This window comes from Lissotriton vulgaris, chromosome 1_1, assembly GCF_964263255.1.
Source record: "Lissotriton vulgaris chromosome 1_1, aLisVul1.2, whole genome shotgun sequence".
NCBI classification, from domain to species: domain Eukaryota; kingdom Metazoa; phylum Chordata; class Amphibia; order Caudata; family Salamandridae; genus Lissotriton; species Lissotriton vulgaris.
In genome coordinates, this window is record NC_141685.1 from 750,273,038 (window position 1) to 750,286,882 (window position 13,845).

At 42.3% G+C, this 13,845-nt stretch overlaps 1 protein-coding gene across 1 annotated transcript in view; it reads right to left on the reverse strand.

The window, feature by feature from the left end:
• LOC147747756 (2-5A-dependent ribonuclease-like) overlaps nucleotides 1-13,845 on the reverse strand; it is a 404,162-nt gene that overhangs the window by 176,143 nt on the left and 214,174 nt on the right. Inside the window, exon 4 of the mRNA XM_086926092.1 lies at nucleotides 2,703-2,847. Within this exon, the coding sequence (XP_086782218.1) occupies nucleotides 2,703-2,847 (145 nt within the window). The remainder of the gene's footprint in view (nucleotides 1-2,702; nucleotides 2,848-13,845) is intronic.

The following is a 13,845-nucleotide window of genomic DNA, read 5'->3' on the forward strand; positions in this document are numbered from 1 at the left end:
TTTAAACGAGGTCACTGATTGAAACAAAGAACAAAAGAATGGGCAGAAAGAGAAAATGGAAAGATAGTTAGAGCAAATGAAATACAACTTGTATGAGAAAATGAAAGGAATGAAAATAAAAGAGAAAAATAAAGAGTGTGTAAAGACTAACGTAGACACTAAGATTTAATGTTATACTTGGCAGTTGGTAATGATGGGTATTTTATGATGGCGCTAAAATGCCCTCAGAGGGGGGATTAATGGAGCAAGGATCCGAGGAAAAGAAACTTGCTTGAATCATCCTCTGATTAACAGATACTAACAAAAAGAAACAATAGATAAAAGAACATTAACACACATGCAACATCCACACATGGGGAAAAGGTTTTATGCTTGCTTAAATAACAGAGAATATTCTGCTGCGCAACAAAAATCCTGCTTAAAACCGAAAATCACCTTGCGCATGTGCGTAATGGTGTCATGCAATTAACCATGTGATTAACCGATGTGAAAAGGAACCTGTCACGCATGTGCAAGGAGTCATTAACCGTGGGTCTCGGAGCACTGTGTGCCTGGCATATGCTTGCCTGAGTTTAGAAGAAGCTGTCGCTGCTAATGCTTTTGCTTAACAAAGAAAAAAATAACATAGGTAGAGTAGAAGCGGGAGGTGAACAGTGATAATAAAAATTTTGAGAAAATAACATCTGTTTATGATTCTTTTATGAATAGTGTGCATTTGGGCCTGATGTGCTAAGCCAAAAGAAAAGATGGCGGTTGAGACGTAATACACGTCGATTCTGCGCACTGAAAATTTGGAGTGACCTGGTGACCGGATCATTGACCGGCTGACAAGAACCAAGGACGAGACGCGTGAGAACGTTTCTAAACTGAAGAATTATATACATTTGTGTCTAATCTGTTCATGAACACGTGAGAAAGAAAGTTTTCCTGAAATATGAATAAATTAAATGGGAAGGGTTTACTAAACAAAAGATTAGTTAAGAAATAAAGAATGGCGGCATGAGGTGATGACAACTCCCCTGCCCTTGCCCAATCGCAGTCCAGGATTCCTGAATACTTGCAACTTTGACGGTGGGATATGCAGAAGCAAAGGGTATAACTAGAGTAACTTAAGAAAGGAGTAGAGAGAGATTTTTTGCAGGTTTTGAGATTGATGCAGATGTCGATGATGAATGAGGAGGGGCGAAAACTGCTGCTGGAGAAGAACAGACTGGGAAGATTCAATATTGAAAAACAGCCGAAATAGATTGAAGAATTGCGGAAGAATATCAAGGAGGGCGAGAGTGTGAGAGAGGGATGTGCTCCGGTGCGTCAGTTTCTAGAGACGTGTAGTAAGTATAATCCTATCCTGCCATTACTCTATAGTCTTTGTCACCAGACTCTTTATCAGGTGACCTCCACCAGTCCTTTTGGCCAGGGGTTGGGTTTCTCATTTCATCACGCGGTAATTATATTTCTGTCTTAAATTTGCATAACATTTAGCAAAAATATGATATATTATGTCTTTTGTCTCTCCAACTATCCACTCCTAATGCAATGAATTGTTGAATAGATCTATGAATTGAATGTATTTGATAAATGAGGTTTTCTCTCCCTTGAAAGTTGATGTAGCTTGCACTGTGAATCTGTATAAATGAGCGTTCATTTTTGAATGAGTGATTAGATAAAAAATCCATTGAATCTTACCTGGAGTCTGTGATTATTTTATGAAAGGCTATAAGTTAAACTAGTTATAATTGTTAATATCACCATCAACTACTCAATTAATGGTCCATTGACCAAAGGAAGAGTGTTGATCTGTGAAGATTAGTTAGGTATTGACTAATCAGAATCAAAGAAATAAAACTTGACCCCCAGCGGAATAGCCAGGAAAACATGAATATGCTTATGGGCCCAGTGTAAAATTATTGTTGACTGTGAAATTTATTTCCCTGGCCTTCCGCTGGATCACCAGGAGAGAGGTGTTTACGTTTCTGTTCCAGAAACTTTACCACATGCAATGCAATTTTCAGGTCCATGGCTCTTCTCTGATACTTCCCCCTCAGACTGTAAAGGTCTCTACTTCAGATCTCACAGCAGGTGCTTCACCATCAGCCGGTGTTAACTTCCAGATCCCAGCACACATAGGACCGGTTAACCTAGCAGTGAATTTTATAGGAAAAATAAAACAAACCTACAACTGCATTTCTTCATTTCTCAAAAGTAAAACTGAAACACAGGAAAGAGGTTGTTGGGGCCCACACACAGATTCTCCTATGCATGATGAGACATCTAGTATTTTATTAATGGATATTGCGTAAATGCTGAAAAGAGAACAAGGCTGTGAAACAATTACATTTTCCACACAATTCTAAGTTGATGCTTTACTCCAGTGCACAAACTGCTAAGCTGAACAAGCTTTATAAAACCTTAATAAGTATCCTTCAAAAGCGTGTGCTACTGTTGTGATTTCACCTCTGGGCTATGCTTCCTTTGATTATTGCATCTCTGAGTTATCTGTCCTACCCTTGGGAGCACAGGGTAAACACTATTACCATTAGAGAAAAACACATTGCAAGAGTTGAAAAGACACTATCATCTGCTTTGCTATCTGGCATTAGAAACACAATTTTGCAAGATGGAAGGACAGGGAGATCCAGGACAGAAGAAGCGTGGATGTCACTATTTACCAAGAAACCAGGGACTGCTTAATTAACATATACCATTTTGTGGAGAAACCAAGAAGACCAAAAGCCTTAAGGTCTACCTTCATGTCACCTTTGACCAGCTCTCGCTTAACATTTTCGGAGCAGTCTTCAAATCGCAGGCTCTTGTCAAAGTCTGCCAGGTAACATTCTCCCCTGTAATCTAAACACAGTGAGAACACATAAAAAAATGCTACAAATGTTTTAGTTTTTTTACATTACCGTAAGTTTGCACTGTTCATGAAAAAAACTCCTGGGTTGAGTCAGGGCCCTTGGGGGGGGGGGGGCAATGGGTTGATTGAAGGCCCTATGGCCAAACTCACGCTGCGATTTGGATGCAGGCCCTGTGCTCAATCCCTGCCACGCACGGCCAAAGCCCTTCGCTGTGTGTGGGTTCGCTTTACATATGGTAATATTACTTTATGTAAATAAAAAACCTTATTCATTCACTGGAAAAAACTAAAGGTTAAAGTAACATTATAGTTAGGTGAAAACATCTGTGACAATGTAATGTTTTAAATGTATACAACCACTGAAATTCACCAGTTACAGTTATCTCAAGTAGCTTTAACTCGTGCCATAAGGTAACTATAAATCAAGCCATTGTCATGCACTGCTAATTACCCCACATATCTCATGACATGATCTATGACATCATTGATAACATCACTGCAGCATTTGCGATAACATTATTGATTAGAAAACTGTGCATGGTGGGGGCTTGAGCTATAGTTACATTTGGGCACAAGTTACAGTTGCTTTAGTACACTATAACTTGTGAATTTCAGAGGTTTTATAAGTTTCAAACGTTACACTGTCACTGAAATTTTCACCCAACTGTAATGTTATTTTAACCTTTGCTTTTTTCTGTGTATAAATAAATAAATATACACACACACATATATATATATATATATATATATATATATATATTCAACACAAATTGCACCTAAGCATTCAGGAAGCACACAACATCGCTCCGCCATCCGGCTATGCGCTGCAGCCTGCCGTCATGTTCCACCTCATTAATTAATTGCCGACGCGTTTCGAGGTGTTGCCACCCCCTCTTCATGGGCTGCATGAGTAAAGACTCGAGGCTCGCATCATTGTTTCAGTTGGCTCTTTTATTTGTTACAGGCCCCCCAGTGGGCGTATGTTGCAAGGTTTGTTCACCGATGATTGCTGGGGCCTGTAGTCCTTGATGCCGAGAGACATAGGCTTTCAGTAAGTTCGAGTCTTTTAATCACTGTATTGCCTTTCATTAAATACCTTAATGAAAGGCAATACAGTGATTAAAAGACTCGAACTTACTGAAAGCCTATGTCTCTCGGCATCAAGGACTACAGGCCCCAGCAATCATCGGTGAACAAACCTTGCAACATACGCCCACTGGGGGGCCTGTAACAAATAAAAGAGCCAACTGAAACAATGATGCGAGCCTCGAGTCTTTACTCATGCAGCCCATGAAGAGGGGGTGGCAACACCTCGAAACGCGTCGGCAATTAATTAATGAGGTGGAACATGACGGCAGGCTGCAGCGCATAGCCGGATGGCGGAGCGATGTTGTGTGCTTCCTGAATGCTTAGGTGCAATTTGTGTTGAATATTACGCACGGCGGCCCGGCCGTGAGGAAAGCACCATCGCCAGCAGGGGAAGAACAGACCTCTCCTGCAGGTTTAGAGCCGGTAATCACGAACTTTTTGGGATGGAAACCGGCACACCGCTCACTGCTCAACGAACCTGCCAAATTGGGACACTGCCTACTTAAGGTATTTAATGAAAGGCAATACAGTGATTAAAAGACTCGAACTTACTGAAAGCCTATGTCTCTCGGCATCAAGGACTACAGGCCCCAGCAATCATCGGTGAACAAACCTTGCAACATACGCCCACTGGGGGGCCTGTAACAAATAAAAGAGCCAACTGAAACAATGATGCGAGCCTCGAGTCTTTACTCATGCAGCCCATGAAGAGGGGGTGGCAACACCTCGAAACGCGTCGGCAATTAATTAATGAGGTGGAACATGACGGCAGGCTGCAGCGCATAGCCGGATGGCGGAGCGATGTTGTGTGCTTCCTGAATGCTTAGGTGCAATTTGTGTTGAATATTACGCACGGCGGCCCGGCCGTGAGGAAAGCACCATCGCCAGCAGGGGAAGAACAGACCTCTCCTGCAGGTTTAGAGCCGGTAATCACGAACTTTTTGGGATGGAAACCGGCACACCGCTCACTGCTCAACGAACCTGCCAAATTGGGACACTGCCTACTTAAGGTATTTAATGAAAGGCAATACAGTGATTAAAAGACTCGAACTTACTGAAAGCCTATGTCTCTCGGCATCAAGGACTACAGGCCCCAGCAATCATCGGTGAACAAACCTTGCAACATACGCCCACTGGGGGGCCTGTAACAAATAAAAGAGCCAACTGAAACAATGATGCGAGCCTCGAGTCTTTACTCATGCAGCCCATGAAGAGGGGGTGGCAACACCTCGAAACGCGTCGGCAATTAATTAATGAGGTGGAACATGACGGCAGGCTGCAGCGCATAGCCGGATGGCGGAGCGATGTTGTGTGCTTCCTGAATGCTTAGGTGCAATTTGTGTTGAATATTACGCACGGCGGCCCGGCCGTGAGGAAAGCACCATCGCCAGCAGGGGAAGAACAGACCTCTCCTGCAGGTTTAGAGCCGGTAATCACGAACTTTTTGGGATGGAAACCGGCACACCGCTCACTGCTCAACGAACCTGCCAAATTGGGACACTGCCTACTTAAGGTATTTAATGAAAGGCAATACAGTGATTAAAAGACTCGAACTTACTGAAAGCCTATGTCTCTCGGCATCAAGGACTACAGGCCCTAGCAATCATCGGTGAACAAACCTTGCAACATACGCCCACTGGGGGGCCTGTAACAAATAAAAGAGCCAACTGAAACAATGATGCGAGCCTCGAGTCTTTACTCATGCAGCCCATGAAGAGGGGGTGGCAACACCTCGAAACGCGTCGGCAATTAATTAATGAGGTGGAACATGACGGCAGGCTGCAGCGCATAGCCGGATGGCGGAGCGATGTTGTGTGCTTCCTGAATGCTTAGGTGCAATTTGTGTTGAATATTACGCACGGCGGCCCGGCCGTGAGGAAAGCACCATCGCCAGCAGGGGAAGAACAGACCTCTCCTGCAGGTTTAGAGCCGGTAATCACGAACTTTTTGGGATGGAAACCGGCACACCGCTCACTGCTCAACGAACCTGCCAAATTGGGACACTGCCTACTTAAGGTATTTAATGAAAGGCAATACAGTGATTAAAAGACTCGAACTTACTGAAAGCCTATGTCTCTCGGCATCAAGGACTACAGGCCCCAGCAATCATCGGTGAACAAACCTTGCAACATACGCCCACTGGGGGGCCTGTAACAAATAAAAGAGCCAACTGAAACAATGATGCGAGCCTCGAGTCTTTACTCATGCAGCCCATGAAGAGGGGGTGGCAACACCTCGAAACGCGTCGGCAATTAATTAATGAGGTGGAACATGACGGCAGGCTGCAGCGCATAGCCGGATGGCGGAGCGATGTTGTGTGCTTCCTGAATGCTTAGGTGCAATTTGTGTTGAATATATATATATATATATATATATATATATATATATATATATATATATATAACTGCTCATTCCTCTCCACTCAATTAAAGAAAGGTGACAGCACACTCTACGAAAGTGCTAAGTGCTTTATTGTTTTCTCTGTCAGAAAGTTCAACTGATTTGGGGTAAACCAATAGCCTTGGTCATGATAAAGAGTTCCATATTTAGAGCACTTTTTATATTACAACACTAGTTACCCAAAACAACAGAAAAAAAGTTCACATTGGGAAAGTCTCAGAATTGTGATCATCTAGTGTACACTGAAATAGTCATTACATCGAGAAATTGATACAGAATTCATTTGTATGCCCTAAATACAAAATGTATATGCCCCAAATACAATCAATTGTGTTTGTTTACAACAGCTAGAATGTTTTGCACAACGCTAGGCATTCCCACACAAATCCTGTGAAAGAGAGTATAACATATGGAGAGCTTATAGAACTAAACAAAATAGTAGCATGGAGGCCATCTACATGGCATCCAGGTCGGGCACACTAGAAGGGAGATTTGGAGATCTTGAATAGAGGGCGGACACATTATGTGAAGCTGTTGAGAGAGTTAAAAATAAGAAAAAGGAGATTCATTGTTTGGAACTTCTAGGACCCAAAGGAAAAAAGAAACAACTGCTTGTGGAGGCACCCTGAGATTCAATACCACTTATAGCTCAGAACACAAGTCAATAAGGCACATATTGCAAAAACATTGGCTAATATTAAAATCTGAAACAGAGTTAGGTAACCAACTAAATAATAAATCTCTAATGAACTTTAGACAGCCTCCATCTATGAAAGCTAGGTTGGTACAGAGCGATCTTAGAACAGAGGAAAGTAGCTACTGGCTTAGGAAGGAGTGCAAGTTGTACAAATGCTCCAAGTGTAAGGTTTGTAAACATGGCAGGAACATCAAAGAACTAGAGATCCCCACAACAAATACTGTTAAACCTATTAAAAACATTCTGGGTGTAAAAATGATTTTGTGGAATATACGCTAACTTGGCCTTGCCAAACAAAAGTGCATTGAAAGCACCAAATTACCCGAACACAAAAGGATACTACACCATCTTAGAGCTTTGATAACAGAATAACAAAAACTCAGTAAGCTCGAAATTTCTGTCAGCTACATATACGTAAGTGGGTATTGCGAGAATACAACATCATTGATGATAACCCCAACAGTAAGAGGGGAGGCGATCGGGAAAAAGCACTATGGAGACTCGTGATTCGGTATATCTTAGAGTTAGACACAAAAGAGCCAAATGTCTTAAATATTGATGAGGAACTGCATGTTCACATATAATCTGATAATTTGTATAGAGTATAATTAACTAATTTCGTGATTTATTTACATTTTGCAATTGTCACTTTTGTTTCGGTCTTACAAGTACTGGATACATATTGAAGTTTGAAAATACGATTGAAGATAAATGTGAAATGAAAAATGTGTATTCTGATAAGTGCCTAGGTGTATTTATGTGTTGAATAGTACACCCACTAGGGTTTACATAATGTATTATGAATGATCAGAATATGGACCTCTTTTAAAATAGATTTTTAATAATGAGTATAAAGTGGAAATACCTTGCAAAATAAGCAGAAACTGTTGTATATAGAAATTCAGTTATCCACTTGGACTCAAACCTTGGAATAAATGAATTATATAGTTTTCAGCTCACTCATGCTAATTGTCTCCATGTGCACATACTTCAAGGATCTATCTGGGGATTTTATATATGTAAACACACTCAATACACTCAATTTGGGGTGTAAAAATGAATCCAATACGATTTGAATCCATCGGACGACTATTTAGGTATACACCTGTGAGGAAATTTATTATACGGTGTTGTTGTACAACCGTGCCATGTGATACACTGACCTCAGCAAATGTTCAGTCAGTTCAGGACACTTCCTATCCATTGCAGTGGTTTCCTATGGCAGTGGTCCTGGTGCAAGGGATGAAGGATGCTGAAGATGCTCAAGGACGCTGTGGAAGCAATGTGGTCAATGGGGTCTTCCTATGGCTACTCTTCCATTCATGGAGGGGGTGAGGCAGTGCTGGTCACAGGGTCGACGGCCCTTAAAGTACTCTCGGTGCTGGCAGAAATCCAGTCGCCACTGGGCTACCAGTTGCCTGGTATCACGGTAACAGCCAATTCCTAACCTGGGCAATAACCCGTCTTCTGGGTGAACAAGCCTTCTATGACAACTCTTCCGGGCTCAACAAACTTGGGTGCACATTTGTGTGCTGGGTACTGGTCCCTGGCCTTGTACAGCAGCGGTTGGCAGAGGTATGGAGAGTCTGGGCTACCAACTTGCGCCAGCAGGCTTTTCAGCTGATGTGGCCCTGTACTGTGAACAGGTGGTCAGCCAACTGACCTTTGGAGTCTCTTTGCTTTGGCTGGGCTCTGGAGACGACTTCTCCTTGAGCAGACACAGCAGTCACATTTCCTGTTCTTTGCAACGTACAAGGTTTAGCAGAAGCAGTTCACATTGGTCCAGCCTCTCATTGCCGGCTTCACTGTGCAGCCAGGCAGTCCTTCTTTAGTACTTCCAGTGCAGTTAAGTACTGAGTTCTGGGTGTCAGAGATGCCCTATTTATGCTCAGAATGTGCCCTTCGGGTAGAAGGTAGAAGTGGTCAGTGGCCAATGGGCTACTGGGTTCACTCCCTCCTGAGGACAACTTCCTGGAAGGTGTGACATAGGGCTATCCCCAGATTCACCATTCTGCCCACTCCCTTGATTGTAGAAACCCTCATTCAGTGCCCAGAGCTCTGTAGGCCAACCCAGCGCACTACTAGTTGGGGGATGAGGGCCAGCAACCTCTCTTGTCACCTCCAGTAAGACCCACACAGCTGGACTGCTGAGAGGTTGTCCAAAGACTCACCCCCTTTCTCCACCACTCTGTGAATGTGCCTTCTGGTGCACTACTAGTAGGGGGAAGTTGTCCGTTTTACTTTTGAGGCCCTCAGGAGTAAAGTGGTATTCATTCCCCAACCAGAAGCACACCAGGGGCAGCCGCGGCCGGTATGGGAGTACCTGCCGGGCGGTGACATGGGGAGGGGGAGGGGCAGGGTGGGGGGTAGTAATGTATGGATTACGGACCTTAACAGGTAAGTAAACATATAAATAAATAAAATTAATTTTGTTGCGTGCACTGCATCGCATTCAGGGATGCAGTGCACGCAACGAAGTTCGTTTTATTTATTTATATGTTTAATTACCTGTTAAGGTCCGTAATCCATACATTACTACCCCCCACCATGCCCCTACCACTCCCCACGTCACCGCCCGGCAGGTACTCCCATACCGGCCGTTGCTGACCAGGAGGCATGTTTGCAGTGTGGTGGAGAAAGAGGGTGTGGGCTTCTGATAACCTCTCAGCAATCCCTCTGTCTTGGACTTACTGGAGGAAACAAGAAGGCTTGTGTAAAGATGAGGCGGAGGCAGCAAATTGTAGATAGGGATTTATTCAGGAGAAAAGAGCCGTCCAGCTTGAGGAAAGGACACAGCAGCTGCAACTGCCAAAACAGGGAACACTGGGGAGGAATCTTCAGTACATGAGAATCCAATGGGTGACATCACAAGGTGATGAAATGATAGCAATACAGATCACCACACACCTCCCCCCTTTTTTAAAAGAAAAAAAAACAGTCCTGAAAACACAGTAAAACAACAAGGAAAAGCAAATCAGATATAATCACGATATTTGTTAGGCCTAACAGTTGCTCTCGAGCTTTTCCTTAAACCATTACCAATATTTACATTCGAATTTTTCTTTAAGCCATTACCAATATTGACATTCGATGAGGGAGCAGTTGCACGGGAAGGATCTTTAGCAACCCGAGAAGTGCTCCACCAATTGCCATTTGACAGTTTGATAGCATTCTTGCGAACTTCAACAACCTGTTGAGAATCAAGAAATTTCGAAAAACCTTTCTTAACCATGACAGGATTCTTAATTCTGACCCAATCGCCAGCATGAATGCTGTGGGAAGACTTTTTTCCTGACTCCACATAGCAAGGCAGTGAACTGGAAGATTTTTTATTAGCACATTCCCACACTTCTTCTAAATCACAGCCCCGGTGGAGACTTTTGACCATCCAAAAGGGGAAAGCTTGGGAGCAAGCTTTTCTTCCTCTCATCAGTTCGAAAGGAGAAAAGCCCGTGGCAACATGGGGAGAAATCCGATAAGACCATATAAGATCTTTTACAGCTTGAAAGATACAGTTGTTCGATCTGAAAGCAGCTTGCACACATTCAACAATAACTCTATTAAATCTCTCGGTTTTGCCATTGCTCTGGGGATGGTACAACGGAGTTCTGGTATGTTTAATACAACAATTATTCAAGAAAACACCCATTTCCTTAGAAATGAATTGTACCCCGTTGTCAGTGAGAATTTCTTCCGGACAACCCTCCCTCAGAAAGATTCTGCTTAAACAATCAATGACACTCTTAGAGTTGGGAACATTGATGGGTTCAACTTCGACCCACCTGGAAAGATGATCAACAAGGACCAGGAAGTATTTGGAGGTGTTGGGAAGGACATGGAACGGACCTAAAAAGTCCAGACCAATTTTTTGCCAAGCTCTAGCAGGAGGGGGAACAACAGAATCACAAACACCTTCTAAAATAAGAACTTTGTCACTGGTGTTGCAACGTGAACAAAGTTTGATGGCTTCCACAATTTGATTGTCCATTTTTGGCCACCAAAAATTCGATCTGACGTTTCTCTTAGTAATGGTGGCTCCTAGATGTCCAGAATGGGCATCAGCAATAATTTTCTCTCTGTAAACAGAAGGGGGAATGAATTTATCACCCCTAACAATTTTGCCATTTTCCAAAGAAAGTTCTGAGTTAATTTTCCAATAAATTTGAAGTTCAGGAGAGAGGGATTTTTCTTTGGGCCAACCTTTTTGTATGAAAGAGATCACATCTTTAAGAATGGCATCATTTTCAACTGCCTTGATCCAATCACATTCAGCGAAAGAAATAGAAGTTTGAGAAATGTTGGCCACAAAACATTCCTCAATCTCAGTTTCCCAATCATTTTCATCAGGTTCTTGTAAGGATAACCTGGACAAACAGTCTGCCCGTTTGTTTTTACCACCAGGGATATAGATAGCTTTGAAGTTGAATTCCAATAATTTAGTGGAAAGTCTAGCCAATTGTGCAGTTGTGCGATTGATGTTTCTGCCTGACAGAATATCAACAAGAGGACGATGGTCGGTTTGAAGAATGAACGGTCTACCCCATAAGTAAGACTTGAATTTCTCAACACTCCAAGCACAAGCAAGCAGTTCCTTCTCTATGACTGAATATTTCCTTTCGACAGGACGGAGAGTCCTGGAGGCAAATCCGACGGTAAATTCTTTACCATAGGCCAATTGTGAAAGAACAGCTCCTAAGCCATATTCACAAGCATCGACAGTGACAACAGTTTCTCTATTACCATTAAAAGGCTGAAGAGCAGGAGCGTTAGTAATGTGCTCTTTAATGAGCTGAAAGCCCTTTTCGCACTCATCAGACCAGCTGAAGGTGGCACCCTTTTTTAGTAAAAGTCTAAAGCATTCAGTGGTCTTGGCATAGTCTCTCATGAATTTTGAATAAAACTCACAAACACCAAGAAAGGACAAAAGTTGTTCATTGTTGGAAGGAGCGGGAGCTTCGATGATGCTTTTCACTAGACCTGATCTGGGCTTGATGCCACTTACAGAAATAGTATGACCAAGGTATTCTACTTCTCTGGTTTTGAAAACACACTTACTCTTCTGTAGAGTTACACCTCTTAGTTCCAGAATGTTAAAGACTTGGTCAATGACTTTGTCATGTTCGCTCTCAGTTTGAGTAAAAATAAGAATATCATCTTGGAAGACGACTACATTTGAGAGTTCCTCAAACATTTCGGACATGATACGCTGGAAAACAGCGGCGGCAGAGGCCAACCCGAAGGGAAGGCGACGAAATTGGAAAACACCATCTGGTGTTACAAAGGCGGTGAGATGTCGTGAGAGAGGATGCAATTCAATCTGGTGGGAAGCCGCCTTTAAATCAAGTTTGGAAAACCAAGTAGATGATCCTACCTTTACTATTAAATCCTCAATGCGAGGAAGGGGAAAGCCATCAACCCAGATAGCCTGATTGAGACTGCGTAAATCCACACACATCCTAAGGTCACCGGACCTAGCAAGTACAATCGGAGAAAGCCATAATGTTGATTCTACTTTTTCAATAATTTCTTGTTCGCATAATGATTTTAGATGTTTAGACAAATCCTCTCTGATACTGAGTGGGACATTTCTGAGTTTGTGTTTGACTGGGGTAATGCAATCTTTGACTTTGATAAAATGTTGGAAATTAGTGATCTTACCAAGGCGATCTTCAAAGACTTTTTTATATTTGTGCTCCCACAATTTGTCATTCAAAATGTTGCATACAGGGGCAGAAGATGAAGACATAGAACAGGGAAGATTGCACTCTTCAATAAATACAGGGTTGGGTAAACCAGGTTTAATGGTAACACCAAATTCTGCCTGATGAATGAGACCTAGAACATTGATGCCTCGCTTGGCAACATAAACCTTCCCTTTAATAAATTTGCCAAAGATGGAAATTTCAGCCCAGAAATAACCTAAAAGGTTAATTCTGCTTCCTTCAAAGGCTACAGAAAGAACATCAGGGGGAAGTAAATACTTATCTTGCCAGAAATGAGAATATTTTTCGTGGGAAACAATAGTGATGCGAGCACCGGTGTCTACAAGTAGTTGGACATGATGTTTTTCAATGATAGCATCAACTTCAGGATCAGGAACAAGAAAGGTACGACTAACAATGTCATTGTCTTTCACAACAACTACATACTCCTGATTAGTTACATCACATTCCGAATATTCAGTTGAATGCTCAAGGGAATTTAAATCAGGGGAGGAATCATTTTCATTCATGACACAACGCACACTACCTCTTCTACCTCTCATACAGACCTTTGAGAAATGACCATTTTTGCCACATTGACTGCATTGTTGGTTGGCGGCAGGACAATTTTTGAAGTTGGAAACATGGTAAGAAGAACCACATCTAAAACAAAAAGTGCTTTGGCTGAATTGTCTATTGGGCATAAAGGGTCTCCTAGTACTGGTATTTCCTATTCTTCTAAAATAACCACGTGAATCACGAGGAACAAAATTAGAAGTCTTAATAGGAGTAGGTGTTTTAGTGGAAACTGCACTAGAAATGGAAGTATTAGAGAGAGAAACTTCTAATTGTTTGGAATCCTCCAAGGATGTCTCAATACTTTTGGCTATGTCAATAGCTTTATCAAGAGAAGGATCCTTGCAGGATAATAGTTTCCCTTGGATTTGTTTACAAGAACAGCGAGCAACAAGTTGATCCCTAATAAGTTGAGAGGTGAAATTGTCAAATTCACATTTAGAAGCAAGTATTTTCAAAGCAGTAACGAACGTGTCAATGCTTTCTTCAGGTTTTTGAGCCCTGGTGAAGAATTTGTAACGATG